We start from the raw sequence: 26,222 nt of genomic DNA on the forward strand, positions 1-26,222 counted from the left end.
TAACAGAAGGCAGACACGCATAGAAGTGAACATTGCAAAATAGACATGTTTGCTGGTACAATATTAGAAGAGTTTTAATTTAACATAAAAAGAAGTCAACTGCAAAGCTGAAGCTGAGCAAAATTTTCTAATTTCACCCATTTTCCAACATATGGGTACAAAATGTATTGCTGAGGGTCACAGAACTCCCGGGAACTGTGTGGGATAAATGCCACAGTGCTTTCATGTTATTAATTATGCCTCAGGATACTGTTGAGTTTTAAGCAAACAGAAAGATTTCTTTGTTTTTGTTTTTGCAAATGACATCACATTATGGATTGTATTGCAGCTTTTAATGGGTTTTGGGACTCTTCTTTTGCCTCTTACAGAATAGATTGTACAGCAATTCTGATGACCTGTGAAAACATGCTGTGGTCAGTCTGTAGCTCTGTGCAAGAACTCTTGAGCCCACATAAAGACAAAAATCCTCGCATTTATAAAATACACAAGTATTGCAATGATCTTCTTATAGCAGCTGTCATTTTAACTGCCCCAGTGAAAAATCTTTATGAGTAAGTGTGAATTTAATATTTTAAATATAAAAATTCATTTAAATGTCCATCCATCCTTGTGTGGTGGTTGTTTTTCAATATGGTGATGATGACGCATCAGTCTGTCCTGTTTATGAAGACAGCAGCAGTTTATGTGAGTAAGAACTTAATTTTTAAGGTGCTTTTACTGTTTTGTTTGTAACCTGCCCTTTAATCCACTATGTTGAGACAAACTGAACAAATAAAGCAACCAGTATTTCACAGTTTTCTGAAGCATTCATTAGTAGTTTTACTTCAGCATTAAGGAAGAAGTCATCTTCACATAAGATTTTATTATATAATTCAGGGTACATCTATAGAAAGTTTACAATGCATCAATAAAATTAACTGATATTCTTTTATCTGATATAATGATATTCCTTAGTATAATTCCATAAACAGTTTCGAAGGGAAGAACATTGAGCAAGGAGTCATACCAAATCATAATTCAGAAAGTTCTGAGAAAGGAGCATGTATTTCCTCACATTTGACTAACAGACTTTTGAATTAGTTTCCTAACTGAGGAAAGAACATTTATTCCTTCCAATTTTTATGCATCTGTGTGCTGATACACAGTCCTTTCCTTTTCTGGATGCATTTCGATCTGGCTTCAGGCTCAGGTTTGGTTGCTTTGATTGATGACCTCTACTGACAACTAGAAGGAGCTGCGGTGGCTCAAGGGGTTATCGAGCAAGAGAACCTTTACCTTTACTGACAACTAGACAGGGCAAATGTGATCCTGCTATATCTCTTAGTGCTTTTCATACTATTGACAGTAATATCCTACTGAACTGCCTCTTAGCACTAGGACTGGGAAGCACTGTGTTATGGTGGTTCGAGCCCTATCTGGGGGGACGGTCTCAAAAGCTGGAGCTGGAGGATTCCCGCTCTGTTTCATGGCCACTGATGTGTGGGGTTCTGTAGGGTTTGATCTTATCTCTCCCATGCTGTTTAATATCTGCATGAAGGTGCTGGGAGAGGCAACCAACAAGAATTTCCTTTAGCAATAGTAGATATTGGAAGCAATCCTAAGCAGGTCTACTCAGAATTGCCCTATTTTATTCAGTAGAGCTTACTCCCAGGAAAATGTTATTGGTATTGCAGCCATTATGTCTTAATAGATGAGAGAAAGGAACTAAGCAGACAGTGATGTCTGCTGCTAGTGGAAAACTTGAGTTATGTGGTCACTAAGGTTGCTACAAATAGAAAAAACAAGCACAAGATTAATGTAACAAACACCAATTACACTAAGCTCAGACCAGAATGTAGTTAACTTTTACAGTGTCATAATTTCAGGGAGAAATCTTTCTCTGTTTAATTAAAATATTTGTACACAATCTTTCCATATAAATATTCATGACTCTCCTTACAACACACCAAACCAATTAAAAATAAAACAATAATATACTAAATATCACAGTATACTAAAAACAGCAATAAAAGCAAATGGGCAGATATCCCCATTAACCCAGCATCAAAGTAAACACAAAATCTTAACCTGAAAAAAACCACCAGACAGTAAGCCCTTAAAACAATGCTGATATAATTCAGCCCTATTTTTAATCTTTTTAAATTCTTTCATGCATCATGCTGTTTTGTATTTCTGTATTTTTGTAATAAAAATGATGACCTAAACGCAGAATGACTAATAAAACTCTACCCAGAAAAAAGGTATTTAAAACTGCAGCAATATAAAAGCAGGCAGCTAACAAAACCATATCAGGGAGTGGGAAATTTGTAAAAGAGAAAGTGAAAAATAAAATAAAAAAATCTTTGCCAGCTCCTTAAAAGATTGTAGGTTAAGTGCTAGATGACCTTCAGGAGACAGTTCCATGTTTTAGGCATCACTGTTGAAAAGACTTCTGACTCAGACTACATTACGTGGGTCTGGACATTGTTACTGTGTATGGTCAGTACAAGTATCAGGTAGGCATGTGCCCTGTGTGAATGATCCTAGTTCCCAAGCTGGACTCAGAGTCACAAAGTAGCCAGCCATAGGAGAGAAACCTGTCTCTCGCTTTCTCTTCCTGGCAAGAGTTGCTGACTTAGATTTAACACCTGGCCAGATACAAGTAAGAGCCCAAGCCTAGACTTAGACCACTGCACTTTAATTTAGAGTTGAGAATCCATCTCTTCTCCAAGTATTTGCCCAGTTTTAAACTGGCCAGTGTTTATTATATCAGGACAAAAGCCTTGCCACAGCTTCTTTGGAAAATGGAGGCCTTGATCTTTCCATTAGTGAGGCAGATCCTCCCAGGGAGACTTCACAAGCCAGGGTGGTCACGTATCAAATAGACGTGGTGGGTCTCATCCTCTGGCTGCAATCCTAACTGAAATGTATTCCTATGAACATGTCAAGTGGAAGCCTCAGTTATCATTAATAATATCTGTATCAAATATAATCAGTTTTATCTGCAAACTATTTACAAATTGGTCACAGTGAGGGATCCTCTTTTTCTGCCTGTGTACCAATGTATAAGAAGCCTCTTACCTATTACCTATTAAAATGACATTGCTGGATAGCACTGGAAGGATGCAGTGGTAGTAGAAAAGTATAATTGCTTTGCTGGTGTAATTACCCCAGAATGGACACAATGGACATTGTGGACAATAGACATTGATTTCTAGTTTGTATTCTGTCAGCTTGGATATGAGTTTTCTTCCACAGTCACTTCAAATGTAACCTCTGCCACTTCTTTGCCACAATCTCTTTTGAGAAAAAAGGAGACGAGTGGGCTCTTGTGCATGAAAGAGAATGCTTAGGAGCCAGTTTGGTGTAGTGATGTAGAGAGCGGTGCACTCCAATCTGGAGAACCGGGTTTGATTCCCCACTCCTTCACATGCAGCTAGCTGGGTGAACTTGGGGCAGTCACAGTTCTCTCAGAGCTCTCACAGGTTGTCTGTTTTGGGGAGAGGAAGGGAAGGAAATTGTAAGCTGCTCTGAGACTCTGAGTGGCGGGAGGGGTATAAATCCAATCTCCTCCTCCTTCTTCTGTCTGTTTTCTGTGTGGCTTCTTGATTCCAGAGGTCCATCTGGACATTGTCTGAATTGCCAGCCATGTCAACAGGAAATTTCCCCAGAGACTTCAATTTTGAGGGGAGTAAAGCCAACCTAGCAGTTCGAAAGCAAGAAATTGCAAGTAGATAAATAGGTACCACTTCAGTGGGAAGGTAACAGCGTTCCGTGCGCCTTGGTGTTTAGCCATGCCGGCCACATGACCACGGAAACATCTTCGGACAGGGCTGGCTCTTCGGCTTTGAAACGGAGATGAGCACCGCAACCCTAGAGTCGGATTCGACTGGCTCTCGAGCAAGGGAACCTTTACCTTTCCCTTTAAAGCCATTTTAATTCATGACCTAGGTAGCATACATTCATGAGCTAAAATATTGAGACCTCACAGCCCTTGACCTCTACATTTCAATAACAAATAAAAGTTTCTAATGGTTTTAGAAAATAATTTATAAAACATCCCATTATACTGTATTTGTTTTAATGTTGTTAATTTGTCTCTAAATACTGGTATTCTAATTATCTTTCTATTTAGTAATTGCACTTGTCCACTATATATGTCCCAACTGTTATTACCAGATTTCCTGCAGGGTAAACATGTCTTGTTCTTAGTTTTCCATTCCATAAAGCACTCTGAATAAATACAGCATAGGTGACATATACAGTAGTCTGAACTGTACTGTCCAATATTAATTTCCAGTCATTCTTGATGTTTTCACTATATCACCATATATGCAACAGGTTTCGATCTACTAATGTGCCTTGATAATTTATCTCCTTTTTTATGAATTTATCTCAATTAATTATTCTGTTTCTTTAAATACTTCATATATAGCTTAGCTTCTGAAAGTATTTTTGTATTTTCAAAAAGAAATCAACTTGATATTATACTGAATTTAAGATTATTTCTAACACAAATTTCTTTAAATTCTACAATTCAACATTATTAGGAGTCTTTATTTAAGCATTCATCATTTCACACTCGCACTGAGATTTATAAGATCAGTTCTCACCTTGTCATATATTGCACAGGAACAACATAACTCCAGCACAGAATTTTTTCTTGGTATCAAATATTCTCACAGATGCTTTCCTCATCTTTGAGACTAGAGGCAGCTGCTATAGCATATTTTATACATAAACAGTGCTATCTTAAGCAGAGTTAAACCCTTTTAAGTTGATTGAACTTAGTGGGTGTTGAAAGGTATAACTCCACTTAGGATTGCACTGGAAGTATATTTCCTTATATCTATGGTTATGATATAATTATCATACTAAGAAAACTTAAACTTATAGATTTACTATTAATATTTTCATTGCTAGCACCAGTCATAGAGATCCACTAAGCCAAACCTTCATTGACATTATCATTTAGATTATTTCTCTGGTATATATTAAGAAATTATTAAACTCTTATAGTCCTTCTTTAAAATGTATCACAGTTTCAAAATGGTTTTAGAAATTTGGTTAGAATGGTTTCATCCAGTCATAGAGTTCTGGCTTTAAAGGTTTTGCCGTGTGCTCTTAGAGAACTCTGAAGAATTATACCTAATTGATTCTATTCATCCAGATTCATTAATCACTCAGTAAATAGGGCATGTTCTTTCTACACATTTTAAAGATGGGTAACGACGTTAGTCTGTCTGTAGCAGTAGAAAAGAGCAAGAGTCCAGTAGCACATTAAAGACTAATAAAATATGTGCCAGGGCATGAGCTTTCTTGAGTCACTGCTCACTTATGAAGAAGCTCATACCCTGCCACCAATGTTCCCTCTAAGCTGTGGAGTCTTGTGAGCAAAAATTCTACTTTATGAGCTCCTGGCATTAAAGCTGTGAGAGAGCAATTTGGCTAATGCATCAATTAGTTTGCTCTGGAGCCATCCTTCCTGAGCTGAGACAAAAATGTGTGAGCTGGAGGCTAAAAAACTGTGAGCTAGCTCACTCTAACTCAGCTTAGAGGGTACATTGCCTGCCACATATTTTATTAATCTTTAAGGTGCTACTGGACTCTTGCTCTTTTCTACTACACATTTTTAAAGTATAGATCCCCCCCAATTGGGGCTTGTCCTATTCCTTACACTGTACAAAAGTTATTGGGTTGGATCCTACAGTACTGCAAATGGTATCAGTTTTCAGAAGTAGGGTTGCCAAGTCCCCGCTACATGTACAGCGGGGGACTCCAGTGCCGCAACCACGTCACCCAGAAGTGACGCAACCACGTTGGGCATGCCGGGGGCGGGGCCACAATCATCTGAGGGAAAACCATAGAGTTTTCCCTCGGATGACTGCGGCCACGCCCCCAACGCCCCCAACGCGACTGTGTCACTTCCGGGTGACGTGCTGACACCGGGCATGTCATGTGCTTTGGGGGTGGGGTTCCCCCCGGGGCCCAATCCGCTGGCGGCAGGTAACGGGCCTCTGGGGCAGGGGGTTCCCCGCTCCCCGGGGGGACTTGGCAAGCCTATTCAGAAGTTATTTTTGCTTACTCCTCCTTTTCATTGCAGCCCACTAAGTCCCACTCTTAGCCATTCCTGAGGGCTAGATATCTTTGGAAACAACATGGGTTGTGCCATTGTTGGTTGCTGTACCCAGAAAGAGAAGTTAGTAGAAGTGACCCCCCCACCATTTGTGTTAGTTTTGTAAGAGAGGCTGGGTATTTCTCCTACAGTCTTTTCAAGAGCAACACCCCATGTTGTTTCCAAACACCCTGTGTCCTTAATGATAGCATAGGCTCCAGTGATGAAGAGGACATCCCTTCTCCAAACTTGTTATGTTTACAGTAGTATAGGATCCAGCCCATAATGGTCTTCTAATTTAAAGCATACCTATGTTACAAAGTTGCAATTATGTGCTTGGAATTGAGTGTGTGCAGCACGTAGCCAGAATCAAGTAAGTATGTAACTGTTTTGTATGTATAGTTGGAAATGTACGTATTCCACTGCATACATTTCATCTGTATTTGTACATGTAATTTTGCATGCATTTGTAAACAATGTAATATGAAGGCTAGTTGAATAGTCTCCCTGATGTTCTGGTTATTGGCACACAGTGAGTTCTATTATAACATTGAAACATACAAGCTCACACCCATAGCCTGAAGTAATACTGTTCAGGAGCAACTTTATCTATTGATTGTGTAAACCATTCCAGGAGTAGAGCAGCTAAGAATAAAATTGAGCAGTTCTTGCCATGGAATTGGACCGTTAAAATTATGGTGTGACAGCTGGGAACTGATGGGAACTTCTGACTTTCCTGTTCTTCTCTGCAGAACTTGAATGGGAAAAATTGTGGAGTTTGAAGTAGTAAGGGGCATAGTCACCAGGGACTTACCGTATTTTTTGCTCCATAAGACACACTTCCCCCCCACTTTCTTGGGGGTCTTATGGAGCGAATACTGCAAAATACTGCCCCCGCCAGGTACTCCCACGCTGACAGCTGCCTAGGCAACTTGATTACTCACTGGGGACCGCTCCATCTGGCCCGCCCTGGGCCCCCCCAAGCCACATCGCTGCCCGCCCTCAGCCGCTTGCCGGCCTCGGACAGGCCAGGCCAGGTGCCCCAGCAGAGGCCAGCCAGCGGACGGGTGTCGTCCTCTGTAAGCGCATGCGTGATGGCACCAGCACCGCCTCAGCTGAGCCCTGCTGCGCTTGCCCTCCTCTTTCTCCCTCATGCACAGCCCTGAGGAGCCGGAGGCCAGCACCTCTTCCCTTTGCTCCCGGCCCTCTTCCACAGCCGCTTCGCGGTGTGGGCTGACTGTGCTGAGGTGCCACCAGCCTCGGAAGCAGCCTCGAAGGAAGCGGGGGCAGGGCGGCAGCTGCTACTGCAGCAGGAGGCTGCCCCTTCGCTGGCAGCCCTTTCGTCATCATCTGGCTCAGCCAAAGCAGCTCTGACACCGCTCTGCACTGCGTCCACCACCACTACCACCAGCACCACTGCCAAAGACACCGCGAGGCCTCCCTGATGCAGACCTGCCACTGCACCAAACACCTCCTCCTGTCCAACCCCGGCTGCAGGAGCTGGGATGCCGGCGACAGAGGAGCAGCGCTGATCTACCCACTGCTGGGCCTGGAGAACGAGGCCACCGCCGCCCCTTCTTCTCCCAAGGGAAGGGCTGGCAGGCGGCGGCCCAGCTAGAGCTCAACTGCCTATTAACATACAACAAGCCTCTATTAAAGGGACAGGACATTTTCCTCAATTGTTTAGCTGGGGAAGGATTTCCTGTTTTCCTCCCCAAAAAAATAGGTGCGTCTTATGGTCAGGTGCGTCTTATGGAGCGAAAAATACGGTACACTGCAAATTTTGGGTCAAAGGAGAGTAGGCATCTGTAAATGTCGTCTTTCTCAAGAACCCAGAGTTCCTTTGAGGGTATAGATGCCTAATGAATAGATGCCTAATCTGCTAGATGGGTGGCAAACTGGGAAAAGGCCTTCTCAGTCATGGCATAAAAATTATGTAATTCCCTCCCAGGGAGATTTATCTATCCCCCTCCATCATTATCTTCCACCAGCAGGTGAAATCTTTTCCATTTTATTTGTCATTTCCTCACTGATCCTCTTTCCCATTTAGGTATTTTTAAAATTGGTTTTATTTATATGTATTGTCAAGAATTTTTAAAATGTTTTTGATTGTTTGCTGTCTTCGGGAAACATAAAAAGTGTTTTAAATAAAATAATTATTTAATTTCAGATCCATGCTTCCAAATGTATTCAGAAATAAACAGTAGAACTTAGTACTATTTTATTAGACTTTGCTGCTTTTCATAAATATTTGTGGTGGCATTGTAATATCCAGCAAAAATTAAACAATTGATGTTTGTATAACAACAACAACAACAACAATAATAATTTGGCTTTTTACCCCGCCCTCCCGGCTGAGACCGGCTCAGGGTGGCTTACATAAGAACAGAATAAAATCCCAACAATACAGTATAAAAGTATAACATTGGTTAATACAATAACAGTTCTTAAAACCATAAATATAGAAATATAATAATAATAGATGTATTGTTTATGGAGCATTTATAATAGGGCTGCAAGGGGTTCTCTCCTTCTCTGTGCCACCTTCCATACTCCACTCCTAGGGTTGCCAAGTGTATCTTCACCGGGAGCGGGGGGCTCCCGGCCGGCATCTTGTGTGTGTGTGCACGCACTGCGCGCACGTCACCTGGAAGTGACGGGAGGACGCCAGGCACGCTGGGGGCGGGGCCATGGCCATACAAGGGAAAACCATAGAGTTTTCCCTTGTATGGCTGTGGCCCCGCCCCCAGCATGCCCGGTGTGCTCACGTCACTTCCTGATGACGCGAACGCTGGGGTGGGGTTCCCCCGGGGGCCCGATTCCGCGGCGGCAGAAATCGGGCCTCGAAAGCGGGGGTTTACCCACCCCCCGCCCCCACTTGGCAGCCCTATCCACTCCTGAAAGACGGGGAAACATTATGTAATGACATTATGGGGTACACAGGACTGCTGCTGACGGGAATTGGCAGAAATCAGACATCTCTCCCCCCTTGTGTGAGCTGAACTTTTGTCTGAGCAACAAGCTGTTTTGATCAAAGTGTTTCTATCTTTTTTCAGTGTCTGCTGCTAAACATAATGTTTTATGCTTCTGAATTATTTTTATTTTTCAGAACATTTCAGAGTAGTTTTAATGATCCCATTCCTTCACTTGTTTTGGAACCTCCTGTTAGCCAACCATTACACTGGTTATACGGAATAACAGAATTTTCCCCTTCATTTCTTAAGTGAGTATCTCCAGGTGATGTTGTAGAATGGAAACTGTTATATTCCTGTGTTGCATACTGATACTTTTATTGCCAATAAAGTTTAATATTTTAAATCTAGTGTGAAAAAGCTATTAGAATTTTATGAAATTATATCTTCTGTATAAATGGAACCAGTCCAGATAAGGAATGTAAACCATTCTTTATCCATATCCAAGGGATTCGGAGTGAGTCATGGGACCATGTAAACCTTCATCTTGCCTCTTCTGTGTATAATTCAAAGTCTGTCTATCCCTTCCTCACTGGACATTCACCTTAACTATGGTTAATGCCTACTAAATCTGGCAACCGTAGTTTCAAGCCAGTTTGAAACCTTGTTCATGTTAACTATGTTTAGGACTTGTGATGGGGATTCATACCAGGTAGAGAATGTTCCAATGCCCATAAGCTGTTAACAAACCATGATAGATTTGTTCAAGCCCCTAAAAATTCAAAGCTGTCTTTAGTTTACAAATATATTTGTAAGATGGTATTTAATTGAGTTAGAATCATAGACTCAGAGTTGGAAGGAACCTCCAGCATCATCTAGTCCAACCCCCTGCACAATGCAGGAAATTCACAAATACCTCCCTCCACGTCCCCAGTGACTGCTGTTCCACACCCAGAAGATGACAAAAAACCTCCAGGATGAGTGGTTTTTAGGATCCCAGGCTGGGGGTGGGAAGCTGACTTTTACCTGCTGAATTAAAGCTGGAGGGTGGAGGTGATTCTAAATCAGCTTTCTACTGCAAGTCCAGGAAAGGAATGCCACCACCTCATTTTCCTGGTGGCTTCTGTGAACTCTGGGATGACTACACAGGGCCCCTCTTCCTCTGAGGAGTCCTCACTGTCACTGAACCCTGGCTGGTCCATGACACCTTGTTTCTTATGTAAGCAGTGGTTTGGAAATAATATAACTCAGCAAGGATGATTGTACTCCAGGGGTCTGCAACCTATAGCTCCTGAACCAAATGTCTCTTTGAAAATAAAACAAAATATTTAAATTAAGGGATATTGGAGGAATAGGTTGGATGCTAAATAACCAGTATATTAAGCGAATAACAGGAAAACTCAAGGAGGAAGGGGGCTTGCCTTGCCCCTTCCAGGCTGCAAGTGCCATTGAGTTGCTGAGGGGACTACAGTTCCAAAGGGACCTTTGTCTAGGGCAGCTGTAGTAGAAAAGCCCCTGTCTGCCTGATGTCCTGAAGGGTTTGTCATAGAGTTGGGAATTATCGCAAACTAACTTTCTAGCATTTTGGATTAGGGGAATGGTGAGGTGCCTGAATGCATACATGCATGTATGTATTGCAGTAACTACGACCAAGAATATTTATGGGTTTGACTTCTATGTGCTTTACAAATTGTGGTATTAGTGTGTTTTTATAATATTTTATTTATATTGTTAAGCAGCTTTGCATTCCGCATAGGAAAAAGGCAGCTAATAAATGTTTTAAATCAATAAATAAAGCAAAGGTTTTTATAGGACTAAAGGGCTTAGATATGCTTTACAGAAAGGGAAATGATAGAGGTGAACAGTTGCCAGTAATCCAGGTGCAAATCATGTGCAGATTTATGCCTAAATCATTTAGGGTGCTTCTGTGTATATTTATTACGTATTGGGATACATTGTCTGTGCTACTTCCTATTAAGGGACTTGCAACAACCAATGTGGCCATAGAAATTATGAAATACGTGTGTTATGTGTTTTCAGTTATGCAAACTAGCTTCCTTATGCTGGCTATTTGTTGATCTCCTGTTGATGCTGTTTGGCTCTTTGATTTTAAAAGGTTACTGACCCTTGCTGTAATATTTTATGGTTTAAGGAAATAGGCAAACCTTTATTTGAATAAGTAGCTATTTTGGGATAGGCTACATAATTCTGGAAAGCACTCCTTTTCATTGTGTTGTTCAGATTGGTATTTTTAGAAGTTATCACATGTTTAGAAGCAAATGAATGATTTTCTTGCTGTTTGAATAAGTATAATAATGATTTACATATGAGACATATGCTATCAGCTGTACTGTCATTCCCTGGCTAACTTTGGACCAGTGGTCCTTCCACATCCATTTTACAGTCTATTTATGCTCCCCACAACATTTTGGAGTGTGCATTTTCCCCGGGGACTTCCATTTTTGGGAAAGTGAATGTTATTTTTCACCACTATCAGGTGGCCCTCTCTAAAAGCTTGCAATTTATCGAGAATGTCTTGGAGGAAAATAATCTGTACTGAATTTGGAGCGTAAATGGAGGCAAAGGTCCATATCAAGCCATTTATTATACCTTTGATGAAGCTATAACGCCCCATGGGATCTAAGAGACGCCAATGTTGGATCAGGCCAAAGGCCCATCCCCTCCAACACCCTGTGTCACACAGTGGACAGAAATACCAGTGCCATCAGGAGATCCACCAGTGGGGCCAGGACATTAGAAGCCCTCCCACTGTTGACCCCCCCAAGCACCAAGAAGACAGAGCATCACTTGCCCCAGAGCTCCTATCTATACCTTGTGGCTAATACCCACTGATGGACCTCTACTCCATATGCTTATCTAATTCCCTTTTGAAGCCGTCCATGCTTGTAGTTGCCACCACTTCCTGTGGCAGTGAATTCCATGTGTTAATCACTCTTTGGGTGAAGAAGTACTTCCTTTTATCTGTTCTAACCCGACCGCTCAGCAGTTTCATGGAGTGCCCACGAGTTCTTGTATTGTGAGAAAGGGAGAAAAGTACCTCTTTCTCTACCTGCTCTTTCCCATGCATAATCTTATAAACCTCGATCATGTCACCCCTCAGTCGTCTTTTCTCCAAGCTAAAGAGCCCTAAGCGCCTTAACCGTTCCTCATAGGGAAAGTGTTCCAACCCTTTTATCATTCGAGTTGCCCTTTTCTGCACTTTTTCCAAAGCTATAATATCCTTTTTAAGGTGTGGTGAAATCTGTACTGAATTTGGAGCGTAAATGGAGGCAAAGGTCCATATCAATCCATTTATTGTGCCTTTGATGAAAATATGATGTCCCATGGGATCTACTTCCTTCTCTTTCAGAATAAAATTAGTCCGTTTTGCCAAGATTATGGCCACTCCTCTCGATTTTGAGGAACCCGAAGCCATAAACTGTTGTGGGAACCTAGCTGATTTTAACAGAGGGTGTGTAGTTGAGCTGGACATGACCTGGCGGATGCAATGGAGGCAGAGAAATAAGAGCGCTTTGCTGCCTTCACTGCCACTTCATAGGACTTCAAGCGGGCTATATAAAGTGTTCTTGTTGCTTTGTCATGTTCATTGCCAGCACCAGTCTAGCCTTCTAAGCCCCCTTTTTACGATCCTTAGTTCATCCTTATACCAGGGAGCCAAGGTAGTATGATAGCAAAGAGGGCACTGGGGAGCAAATGGGGTGAATGGTCTCCTGAAGGCCCAGATTTCAGGCATCAGTGATTTCATCAAGGGAGATGCCAGCAGAGCCAGACAAATCCCACAGAATGTTCTGAAATCTGATTGGATCCATGATGCTCTGCAGCCCAGCATAATTAAGTTCCTGCAGAGGGAGGAGGCAAATCTCAAACTGACCTTCATAAGGTAAATGATCAGCCCATGGCACTGGTTTGCAAAGTGATGCTGAATCCAGTTCAATAGCTGCACAAAAGATCAGATCCAGCGTGTGGCCTGCTCTGTGCATGGGGACCAGTATAACCTGGGAGAGTTCTAATGATGCCATGGCAGTCATAAAGTCTAAAGAGGTACCAAACAAGGCAGCGTCAGCGTGGACATGGAAGTCTCCCAAAACTATCAGTTTGGAGAAATGCCAGGCCCACTCTGCCACCGCCTCTAGTAAGCTGGGTGGATGGTAAACCTGCAAGACTTCCACTCTCTCCCTGGCACCCCACGCCAGGTCTACACATTCAGTGCTGGCAATATTTGGTGCAGGAAGCTGCTTGAAGGAGAAAGAATCCTGGATAAGAATTGCTTTCCTCTCCATCTTCCCATTTGCAGTTGATGAAGGACCAAGTATCCTGGGGGAGTCAGCTAAGTGAGAGCCACCACTTCACCCTCATCCACCCAGATCTCAGTCAAGCATGCCAGGTCAAAATTGCCTTTCCTAATAAATCCTGTTGTTGTTGTTGTTGTTGTCTAAATAGGCACCACACAAGGCTTTTACTGTCAGAAACCAAGTCTTGAAGGCTGGCAGTGCTGTGGTAGTTGCCTCGCAGCTGTGCTGCAGATTTATAGTGCACCAAAAAAAACCACAGTCAGTATGACTGATCCAATGTCATCTAGTGAGCACCATGACAGAGTAGGAATTGAAACCAGGGTTCCCAGATCCTCTTTCAAAACTCTTAACAGCTACACCACACTGGCTTTAACACTTGCCCTTTTATTTCCTATGTGCTTGTAGAATATGTCATTCCATTAGTATTTACTAAAACTGGCTGTTGTTGAACAGTAGCAAATAGCCGGGGCTTGGTGAATCATGCAAGCCATGTGGTTGCTGGACCTGATGAGTCCTCCCTCAAAGACCAAAGCAGCCCTGGAAAGATCAGATCCAGCGTGTGGCCTGCTCTGTGCATGGGGACCAGTATAACCTGGGAGAGTTCTAATGATGCCATGGCAGTCATAAAGTCTAAAGAGGCACCAGACAAGGCTTTTACTGTCAGAAACCAAGTCTTGAAGGCTGGCAGTGCTGTGGTAGTTGCCTCGCAACAGCCACTGAGGAGATTAGTTTGTTAAAGCCACAGGGATTGCCCCTGTCTTTTGGGTGGGTTTTAACCCCCCAACTTCTTTTTAAAGATTTCTCTGCGAACCTGGAACTTTTCTCACATTTGTAAAAGTTCTCATCTATCCATGGCTCCAGACTTTAGATTTGAGTATCCACAGATGGCACCATGTTGAGATTTAGATGAATTGATTATAAATATTGACCTTTATTTAGTGACTGTGCAATATTAAACATAGTTACAGCCTTCTAAATGCATCAAAATCAATGGGCTTAGAAGGCTATAGTTCAATTTATGACTGCACTGTAAGAACCCTGTCTTAAGCTCTGTTGATTCTCTGTATGTTTGCAGAAGAGCAGGATTTCCATTTGAACATAGTTATGGTGCAGTAGATTTACAGGGTTTTGTGTCAGTGATTGTTCTGTGGCCCCAGTACAGCTCAGTGATACCATGCTAGGGTACCTGTACTTTGTTATATGATTTGGAGAAAGTGAGGCTGCCAGTAGCTCTTCTGTGAGGTATCAAATTATAATAGCTGGCCTCAAATTGCACTACTTTTATGGGAGTCAATGCAAATCATCACTTGCTCTTTTCTTATTACAGAACTAAACATTTCTGTGTACCATATTTATATATAGTTCACCTTTTGCCTCATCATGTGGTTAGCCTTATATTCACAACTACATGAGCTTGGAGGATGAGAGAACATATGCCTCTCCATATGTCCAGTATAAAATTTTCAGGGCCTTTACTGGTGTTAGCATCCTGACTGCAGGGAATGTCTACAGTACTCTATTTTCCCTCTGAGTGAATAACGTCATTGTACATTTCCATTTGCATGATGCTATAAGAGCCAAGAACAAGTAAATATACTGAAAGGCAATAACAGCCCATCTGGTCAATGACAGTTAAGTTTTATTACTACCCCCAGTGCTGTATTAGTTGATTTAAATATTACTGGTGAAATACCTAACTGTCCAAAGACCTTGATTTTGTCACAGATAGGAATTGGAGGGAAATGCTGCTGCTAACTTGCACAGTGTTACTTATGCAATGATAGAAGTGAAGTTGTAAAAGCAAGAGTAATAAAAAGGAGCTAAGACCAATTTACTGAATGTTATGAAATAAATTAGAAATCTGAAATTGTTTGTTTATTGGACAATCAATCATAGAATTCAGCTATAAAAGATTTTAAAAGCCTTTAAATTCAATATATATTTCCTGCAGAGATGCAGATATGAGTGAATTTCTCTAGGCAGTCCAGGTTTGAATATGGAAATAGCTCAGTAGTCTCAAAGAACAACAGTTTGGACCTACATATGATTTTTTTTCTTGCAAATAAATGAAAGCACTAATGTGAAGCCAAATGAGCTTACTTTCAAATTTAACTTTAAAAAGTGTATTTTATTTTTCTCTCCCTTTCTGTAAAGAACTTGAGTAGGGGCATAATGTACTGGGAAGTTCCCCCATATAAGCCTCAGGGAAATCAACGGGAACTGTCCGAGAGAAAGGTAGTTTATCTATTTAAGCATGAAGAGCTGAGAGTAATGTATTTGATTTGATTTGATTGATTGATTAGATTTTTACCCTGCCCTCCTGGCTGAATTCAGCTCAGGGCGGCTTACACAAGAACAGAATAAAATTTCCAATAATATAATATAAAATTATCAAACATCACTTAATACAAATAACAAAGCTAAAACTATAGATATAATAAAGTGCTAGTAACTTGATTTCCTCATCTTGCAGTCAGCTCCTTGATCTTCTTTAGTTGTCCTGGGCGATTAGCTCAGGCAGTAATTAGAGGATCCAAGGGGTCAGGGCTCTCCCATCATAGGCTGTCAGGTGTTAATAGTGGTGGTGGTAGCTCCAAAGGTCTGGTGGAAGAGCTCCGTTTTACAGGCCCTGCAGAACTGTAAAAGGTCCCACAGGGCCCTGGTCACTTCTGGCAGTTCATTCCACCAGAGTGGAGCCGCCACCGAAAACAGCCTGGCCCTAGTATTTACTAAAACTGGAAAGGGGGGGGGGGCTCAACCCAAGATAAGACTGCGAACCAAAGGGCTAAGCGAACAACGTATATTATAAAAGTACAAATATTTATTAGGGTGTACACATGTTAAAACATATACTGATAAAAATCTTTATCTAAGTATCCTACTGAAGACCAAACGCGTTTCTAACCTAGCCTCCTTGATGCTCAGAAGGACCAGCCGGTTCTGGGTCCCTGATTGCAGTGCTCTCTGGGGTACATATGGGGAAAGGTGGTCCCTCAGGTATGTAGGTTTCTGGCCATAAAGGGCATTAAAGGTAATAACCAGCACCTTGAAATGAATCCAGTATGCTATAGGCAGCCAGTGCAATGTCTTTAGCACAGGTTGGAGGTGTTCCCAAATAAGGAGTCCCATCAAAAGCCTGGCTGCGGCATTTTGTGCTAGCTGCAGCTTCTGGATTTGAGACAAGGGCAGCCCCATGTAGAGGGCATTATAGTAATCCAATCTCTCTCTCTCTCTCTTTTAATAATATATTTATTGGTTTTTTAAACACAAAAAAATAACAAGACATATACACAAAGAGACATATTCATCTTAGCTTCTCCAAAATATTCTCACAAAACATAGCATACAAAATTCGACTTAATTTCGTTTTCTCGTCCATACATCACTAATTTCCAAGTTTCTCCAATAAATTCATCCCTTTAATCTGACTTTGAAACAATTAATTTTGCAAACATATCTTCTTCTATCACACCTAAACCATTTACTTATTATTTAATCTCAAAAACCTTACACAAAGAGAATTATTTATTTTCCCTAAATTAATACCCGACATATCAAGTCTCCTCATAATTTTTAGCTGCTGTTACTTTATACTCTTATTTATTGCTTCTGTTATCATTTTCTAGATTCCAAAATGGAAACCAACACCAGCGCCTATACGCCTATATATTGTTTTTTTTCAATTAATCTAATTTTCAACTCCTTTATGACTCTACCAAAATGTATACCTAATACTTTACCAAATAAGGCACCTATTCTTATACCATAATCACCTCACTGGTATCCAATCTTCTTATTTTTCATCCTGAAATCTGTTTAAACTAATATAACTAATACATTTGTTAATACTATTATTAAAGTCCAACTCAAATTTACTTTCAGTATTAAACAGTATCCAAATAAAAAATTTAAGTCAGCCTTCATATAACCTCAATATATTTCTCAACTATTCATCATTACTCAAAAACAGTTAACAAAACCATTATCTAAGGTTCCAACTTAAATTATAGCTGTATTCTAATTCCTTATTTCGTTATTTCTTATTTTGCAGCTTAACATCTGTTTAAACTAATATAACTAGTGTAATTATTTGAATCTGACTCAAATTTACTTACGTTCAGTGTTTAACAAAATCCTTAAGAAAATTAAATAAACCATCCAATGACACGGATATGTTTCCCAGCCACTCATCATTACTCCCAGAAATTTAAAAAACATAATCCAAAATTCAAATCATATTGCATTTTTCTTTCCCTGATTTTCTGAAACTTCTTTTTTGCCAGAACCATACTTACATGTCTTAAATCCTTGTAAAGGTGAGATTCCATTTTTAACTCTTGCCCTTTTATTTCCTATGTGCTTGTAGAATATGTCATTCCATTAGCTTTATGTCTTTTCTTGGCTCTGATATTTTTGGTATTTTTCCTTATATATTTCCTTGTATTTTTCAATAGCTTCTTTTTTGCCAGAACCATATTTAAACGTCTTAGTTCTTTGTAAAGGTGAAGTTCCACTTTTAGCTCTTGTCCTTTTACTTCCAACGTGTTTGTAAGATATGTCTTTCCATTAGCATTCTGTCCTTTCTTGGCTCTGATATGTTTGGCGTTTTTCCTTGTATTTTTCCCCGTGTTCCATTTAGCCCTCCTGGTCGGTTTATTATGTAGTGAATCTTGGTAGCCTCCTTTTTCTGTTTCTAACTCCAGATTTGTACTAACCACTTGATTAATTTGGCTCTCACGTCCCATTATAGATTGAGTCACAATATCTTGTGGTAAATTTTCTTGGTTACATTGCTGCGATAATAAAAGCTCTTCCTCATCCTTCTCCTTTAAAACAAGATCCAGTGGTCTCTCCCGGAGATTCTCGAATGCCGTCTTAAGTGCTTGTTCAGTTTCATCACATAAAAGTTTTTTAAACAGCTCACAGGTTAATCGCATGATTGGTGTATTTTGCTCTTCCTCCGTTTCCTCCATTTCAAATGCCATTTTCTTAATTTCACCTTTTACCCCACTGATAGTTTTTAAGTGCTTTTTACTCCCCGTTTCTCTTCCCAGCCATTCTTCCAATAATGGGGGTCATTCAAGGGGTTTTATAATACTAAATGACAGATTTTACAGTTTGAATTTGTACTCACATTTAATTCCTTGTTTTTCCTTGTTTTGTTGCATATCATGTTTTGTATTAATTCATTAGTCTCTAAAAAGGGCGGTTGCATCTTTGCAATTCATGGTGGCCATGATTGCGCCATTCCCTGTCTCCGCATTGAAACATTCTCCTCCACCCTCATTCGTTGCTACTCACGGGGTATCCAAGCAAGTCTCCTGCTCCCAGCCTCCCTCCAGGAGGTCTGGTGAAGCCCAACAAAGGTCCCAGGGACCCCGGGGAGCCCCCAAAAGACAAGGAAGAATGGGGTTGATCAGGAGCAACCCGAACGAACGCCTGCGACAGCACGCTGCTGCCCCCTGCTGTCTCCATAGTAATTCAATCTCGAGGTGACCATCACGTGGGTCACTTTTTCCAGGTCGTTGCATTCGAGGAAGGGAACCAACTGCTAAACAGCCAAAGATGGTAAAAGGCTGACTTGGCAGTGGCTGCTACCTGGGCCTCCATTGTTAAGGAAGCATCTAGAAGCACTCCCAGACTCCTAACCTCTGGCGCTGGACCCAATGGTGCCCCATCGAAGGTCGGGAGCGGGATCCAGACCCTCGGACCGCTCCGGCTTAGGCACAGGACCTCCACCTTCATTGAATTCAATTTCAGCCAGCTCAACCTAAGCCAGCCAGCCACAGCTTGTAACACCTGGTCTAGATCTTCTGGTTTGGAGTCGGACTGGCCGCCCAACATTAGATAGAGCTGGGTGACATCCACGTACTGGTGACAGCCCAGTCCATGTCTCCGGGCAATCTGGGCAAGAGGGCACATATAGATGTTGAAAAGCATCGGGAACAACACTGCTCCTTGAGGCACTCCACATTCCAGTGGATGCCTTTGGGACAGCTGATCCCCTAGCACAGGGGTAGCCAAACTGTGGCTCAGGAGCCGCATGCGGCTCTTTCAGACATATTGTGCGGCTCCCGGCAGGGTGGCTGGGGAAGCTAAGTATCATTAACAGACAAATATCATTGCACAAATAAATATCATTGTCAATATCTGCTTTTACCACTTTTGTTATTATTTCTGGCAGTCTAGTTTAATGTTAATAAAAAGCAAACCTGCATATTTCCAAGTAAAAACGTGTAATGTTTGTTCATGCCTTGCGGCTCTCAAACATCTGACGTTTTATTCTATGTGGCTCTTACGTTAAGCGAGTTTGGCCACCCCTGCCCTAGCACCACTCTTTGTCCCCAGTCTTGGAGAAAGGAAACAAGCCACTGCAAGGCTAGTCATTGGACTCCAATGTCAGCAAGGCAGTGGATCAGTAGCTGATGGTTGACCGTGTCGAATGCAGCCGACAGGTCTAACAACAACAGCACTGCCAATCCACCCTGATCCAGATGCCTCCGGAAGTTGTCTGTGAGGACGACCAGTGCCGTCTCCGTCCCATGACCCGGGCGAAAACCAGACTGGAAGGGGTCTAGAATGGAAGCGTCATCCAAAAAGCTCTGTAACTGAGTTGCCACTGCCCTTTCTATTATCTTGCCCAAATAGGGCAAGTTGAAACTGGCCAATAGCCAATTTGGCAAGATTCAAGGATGACTTTTTCAGAAGAGGGCACACCACTGCGTCTGTAAGTCCCTTTGGGAACAGCCCCTCTGAGAGGGACTTGTTGATAATCTCCCACAAGGCACCTTGAAACCCCTCGTGACCAGCTTTAATTAGCCACGAAGGGCATGGATCAAGGGAGCATGTGGTAGGGCGTACAGTTAGGAGCAATTTGTTGACTTCCTCTAGGCTGAGTGGGCTGAAATAATCCATAATATGTCTAGAAGATGTGCTTGGAGCCTTGAGTTAATTCACTGTATCAACTGTAGCGGGAAGGTCGTGGCGGATAGAACAGTTTGGAATTTTTTGTAGTCAGACTAGCTAGTATGGATACCACATAATAATTTCTCTTTAGCTCCATATTCCAGGGGATAACCTTGTTAATATGTTAGAACCAAAATGAGCTTTTACGAAGTACATTGAACAGCAGGTAACTCAAGTATGTGGTACAGTTTCTAGCACTGGTCTTTAGCTAGCCATTTCCAGGTCAAACCCACTAGGTGTTTCTGTTTTATAGACTGAACATATCTTTTGATCCTATTATTCTTCCTTAATTGTAGTGTGACTAGTGGGTCTTAACATATTCTTTTTCTCTATTTGTTACTTATTCATTTTATGGACTTGATTTCAAATATTTTATAACATCATTCTAAACAATTAAATATAACACTGAATTAAAAATATAATGCGTCAAATTTATTCAGGCATTAAAATCATTTTTGCCTCATGAAACAAGAGTATACATGGTCCCAATGAAAGAGATAAGTGAGGTTACTTTGTATCAGTTATAAATTTGGCAGTCTACCAAATGTTAATTTGCTTTTAGCTAGTTGAGATTAAATGTAATTCCTTCCCTGAGCAGCCTTAAAGTAAGCAACCATGAAAGCATTTTCAGAGTAATCTGGGAGGAATTGACATTTAAAGGAGTTAGCATTACATCTGCACTTTAAGGCTATTAATTTCATAGATAAATTAACTACATTATTCTGTCTTTATCTTACATTTTGAAAGGACTCCATCAGCCAGAGAAATGGCAGCTTGGGGTCAATTGAAACTGCTCTTATCCCAACCGTATTGTAATTGGAACTTGCTTTTGGAAACACTGCTACATCATGATTGTCTCTTAGTAAAAATTTTGCTGAGAAGTTCCAGTAAGTATCGATGCTATCTATAATTTGTAATAGTATCACTGTGGAAATACAAATACATTATTCAGGGTTGTCACGTTCCACTACTTAAATATTAGTGGATAAATAGTGGGCTGAATGTCGTAAATCGACATAAGGACATACACTAAGCTAAAGAAAATTGTATACGTTTAATTACTGACATACTTTCCATGCCTGAATATTTGCTTTTTATCATAGACCATGTATTGAAGGTAGATCAGTTTCATAGCTGTGGCTATTTAAGAAGGAATTAATATGTATTTAGATCATTAGACTTTATTATTCAAACTAGTGTGTCAGATCCAGCACAAAATTTATGTTTGCTACCAATTTCTGGGCACTATAATATATAGGGAGGAGAGTGGAAGGTGCTGCACATGCTTTTGTGCAAGCAGAACCGCTAAATCTCTTTCAATTTATGCATCAGTGGATCCAACCCTGTGGTTTTTGATCTGTCATGATATTCTTTTTTCACCACCCCATCAAGTAACTGACTTATGGCAACTCTGTAGGAAGCAAGAGACACCTCTGCATCATGATCCTGGACTTCCCTGGTGGTCTCCCATCTGAATGCTAACCAGGGCTGACCCTGCTTAGCTTCTGACATCTGACGAGATCAGGCTATCCAGGTCAGGGCATGATACTCTTAGGGTGCAAGAAAGATGAGACATGGAAGATCTGAAGTTTTGATTTTACCTTACAAATTAACTGTGATCTATTAGATTAGAACAGTGGTTCTTGGGGAGGGAATTTAACTGTTACCAGCATGTTTCCCAGTCCAAGTCATACATGCCTCTGAAGCCACTATTTGCCCCAGTGCAGTAAAAAGGTGCCTTATTGTGTACCTCAGTAAGGCTAATTACAGCTTCAGTAGAATGATTTATATTGGGCAGATGTTGGGGGAAGCTAAATTCACCCTTCCACCAGCACAAACCTCCAGCAGCTACATATAAGAAAAGTTCATGTTTGTATTGGCCCTTAGAAACAGCTATATTTCAACTCTGGTGATTTTGCCAAAAGCTGTTATAAGTTTATTGTAGTGTTATCCGTAATATGGGCAGTCTAAACTCTGGTTTGTTTGTTTATTTGTTTGTTTCATTTATATAGTAGAGGTGGTTACATAAGAAATAATTTGGTCAAGAATAAATAGCTTTATTTTGCATAGGAAATCAGTTTGAAAACCACTTAATGCTGTGCTTGAAAATAATAAATGTTTGCAATCTATTAAAATGTTAGCTACAACTATTTTGTAATGCTGTTAAACTGCATAATGTTAGCATTTATTTTATAATCTCTTCACAAAGCAATTTCATATTGGTTATATTAAATTTGCATACTATTTAGTTCTGTCATTTTAAAGTGTTCTAACATTTGTCAGGAGAACATCACCATTCAACTTCTGTCATGTTTCTTATTGAATTCTGTAATGTACTCACTTATCTATTCAAATATATGTCATCTTCTACAAAGACTGACAAATGTCTGATGAAGATCATATTCTTACTTCATCATGGTATTCTTGTATTACCCTACTTGAATTTTACTGGCTGTTTCAACTATCACAAGGATTTAGGGACAGAAATTATTAATCTATTGACTGACAATTCCTTCACGCTTCAGCAGAATGTACCTTACTTAGAAATGTTCAGCCCTAAACAAGTTTTTATAGAACTAAATTTCATTAATTATGTGGACACTATCTTGGAGTTCATTGTTTATCTAAGAATAATAAAAGTAAGTAGGAGGTATGAGCGCTAGCCTTAAAACAGCATTTGTAGCAGGGACACTGCTGAAGGTGGATAATAACAAAGTAAAATAGTGTTTAACCCACACAAACATAGATTGATCATTTTAGCATCATGAAGACTGTTTATTAAAATAGTTTCTAAAGACTCAAGTCAACATAGTGTTGGGTATTCCAGAACCCGCCTCCACTGGTGGAGACGCAAGCCATGAAGGTGCTTGTGTTTCTTATGATTAGCTTCAAAGATTGTGTATGTATCCAAGTTTCACTGGCCTAGCACATTGGATGTGTAGGGCCTCCACCACTCTGAGATCTTTTCCTTTTCCAGCAACAGCTATTAATCATATTGGGAAGAAAGTGTTTCCTTTTGGTGAGGGGGTTGTAAAGAGGAAGTTTTTGGAATATTCTGGGTTATATTGACCTTGGCCCTTATCAGTTAATTGGAGCCAGTCTGCTATTCCAGACAGAATCTCATTATTTCAGACTATTAATTGCAACACCTGGCAAAAGCTGTCCCATCCTGATAAAAATGGATTTTTCCTCCATGAGCTGGCTCCTTTTGCCTCAAAGGCTGGTCTGCATCTCAGTTATAATAGCTGTTGTCCTCTTTTATTATTGTTGTTGCTGTTACAGAAGTATTTCTCTATTATGTTCACATCTCACATCCAAGGAGGCTCACATAGGGTTCTAAGGCAGTCCCCGTTCAGGCAGTGATCAGACACAAACTTGCTTACCGTAGCAAGGTTGATGTGTCATGTGCTTTTAGACCATGCCCTAGGTGTCAGAGATTTATGGAAACGTCTGTGTAAGTACTCAAGAAGGAAAGGTGTTACGTATTGGCATGCTACTATTGCAAGGGGATGTAGAAAACCTTGCTGGTGTTTGCCACGTAATGACATTTAAAATGCTAGATGAGGATGTCCTGTTGCAGTGATACTACAGAAAGCAATTTCCTGCTAAGGACATTTTAAAAAGTAATTTTAAAGCTTTTGTAAAATGAAAATGGTACAAACATTGGTGCTGATGCTAAAGAGTTATACTTAAGAGCTGCTGCTGAAATAGGATCCTACTCAACTTCAGATTGTCCAGAATGCGGCTGCCAGGCTGTTGACTGATACATCATGGTCTGCACATATCCAGTTTATTTTGAAGCAGCTGCACTGGCTTCTGATTGGTTTCTGGGTCAAATTCAAGATGTTGATTCTAACCTTTAAAGCCCTAAATGGTCTGGGACCATCATAAGAACGTAAGAGAAGCTGATGTTGGATCAGGCCAATGGCCCATCCAGTCCAGCACTCTGTCACACAGTGGCCAAAAATACCAGGTGCCATCAGGAGGTCCAACAGTGGGGCCAGGACACTACAAGCCTCCCACTGTTGCCCCACCCCCAAGCACCAAGATTACAGTGCATCACTTGCCCCAGACCGAGAGTTCCTATCTATACCTTGTGGCTAATAGCCACTGATGGACCTCTGCTCCATATGTTTATCTAATTCCCTCTTGAAGCTGTCCATGCTTGTAGCCGCCACCACCTCCTGTGGCAGTGAATTCCATGTGTTAATCACTCTTTGGGTGAAGAAGTACTTCGTTTTGTCTGTTCTAACCCAATTGCTCAGCAATTTCATTGAGTGCCCACGAGTTCTTGTATTCTGAGAAAGGGAGAAAAGTACTTCTTTCTCAATCCCATACATGATCTTATAAGCCTTGATCATGTCACCCCTCAGCTGTCATTTCTCCAAGCTAAAGAGCCCCAAGCAGAGCAGAGGTCCATTAGTGGCTATTAGCTACCACAAGGTATAGATAGGGGCTCTGGGGCAAGTGTTGGACTGGATGGGCCTTTGGCCTGATCCAACATTGGCGTCTCTTATATTCTTAAGCGTTTTAACCTTTCTTCAGAGGGAAAGTGTTCCAAACCTTTTATCATTCTAGTTGCCCTTTGCTGCACTTTTTCCAATGCTATAATATCCTTTCTGAGGTGTGGTGACCAGAATTGCACACAGCATTCCAAATGAGGTTGCACCATCGATTTATACAGGGGCATTATGATACTTGATTTGTTTTCAGTTCCCTTCTTAACAATCCCCAGCATAACGTTGACGTTTTTCATTGCAGTCACACACTGTCTTGACATTTTCAGTGAGTTATCTACTACGACTCCAAGATCTCTCTCTTGGCCAGTCTCTGCCAGTTCGGACCCCATCAATGTGTATTTATAGTTAGGATTTTTGGCTCCAATGTGCATCACCTTGCACTTGGCCACATTGAACCCCATCTGCCACATTGACACCCACTTGCCCATCCTTGACAGATCCCTTTGGAGTGCCTCACAATCCTCCCTGGTTCATATAATCCACAAATTTAGCCACTTCACTGCTTACTCCCAACTCCAAATTATTAATGAACAAGTTAAAAAGCATCGGACTGAGTACTAATCCCTGCGGTACCCCACTGCTTACCACCCTCCACTGAGAAATCTAATCTGGGAGAACCGGGTTTGATTCCCCACTCCTCCACTTGCACCTGGCTGGATGACCTTGGGCAAGCCATAACTCTAGCACAGCTGTTCTTGAAAAAGAGCAGTTTCTTTCAAGAGTTCTCCAGCTCCACCTACCTCACAGGGTGTCTGTTGTGGGGAAGGGAAAGGAGTTTGTAAGCCGCTCTGAGACACCTTTTGGTAGTGAAGGGCAGGGTATAAATCCAATCTCCTCCTCCTCCCTTGTCCACATGTTTGTTCACTCCCTCAAAGAACACTAACAGGTTAGTGAGGCAAGATCTTCCCTTACAGCTCATGCTGAGTCTGCCTCAATAGTTTTCGTTCATCAGTGTGCCTACGAATTCTTTCCTTAATAACGGTTTCCACCAGCTTACCTGGGATCGACGTCAGACTGACTGGCCTGTAATTTGCCGGATCTCCTCTGGAACCTTTTTTAAGGATGGGAGTGACATTAGCTACCTTCCAGTCCTCGGGAATGGAGGCAGATTTTAAGGAAAGATTACATATTTTTGTCAGGAGATCCACAAATTCACATTTGAGTTCTTTCAGAACTCTTGGATGTATGCCATCCGGGCCTGGTGATTTATTAGTTTTTAAGTTGTCTATCAGCCATAGGACCTCTACTCTCATCACCTCAATCTGACTCAGGTCTTTCAACACTTCTCCTGAAATCAGTGGTTCTAGAGTGGGCAAGCACTTCCCATTTTCAACAATGAAGACAGAGGCAAAAAAAATGCATTCAGCTTCTCAGCCATTTCCCTATCATCCACTGATCCTACTTCTAATGTATTTGA

At 41.2% G+C, this 26,222-nt stretch overlaps 1 protein-coding gene across 1 annotated transcript in view; it reads left to right on the forward strand.

The window, feature by feature from the left end:
* KIAA0825 (KIAA0825 ortholog) overlaps positions 1–26,222 on the forward strand; it is a 162,227-nt gene that overhangs the window by 87,987 nt on the left and 48,018 nt on the right. Inside the window, exons 10-12 of the mRNA XM_015427715.1 lie at positions 369–551; positions 9,204–9,317; positions 21,033–21,172. Of these exons, the coding sequence (XP_015283201.1) occupies positions 369–551; positions 9,204–9,317; positions 21,033–21,172 (437 nt within the window). The remainder of the gene's footprint in view (positions 1–368; positions 552–9,203; positions 9,318–21,032; positions 21,173–26,222) is intronic.

Source organism: Gekko japonicus, unplaced genomic scaffold (assembly GCF_001447785.1).
Source record: "Gekko japonicus isolate JY-2015 unplaced genomic scaffold, Gekko_japonicus_V1.1 scaffold363, whole genome shotgun sequence".
In the NCBI taxonomy this organism is placed as follows: domain Eukaryota; kingdom Metazoa; phylum Chordata; class Lepidosauria; order Squamata; family Gekkonidae; genus Gekko; species Gekko japonicus.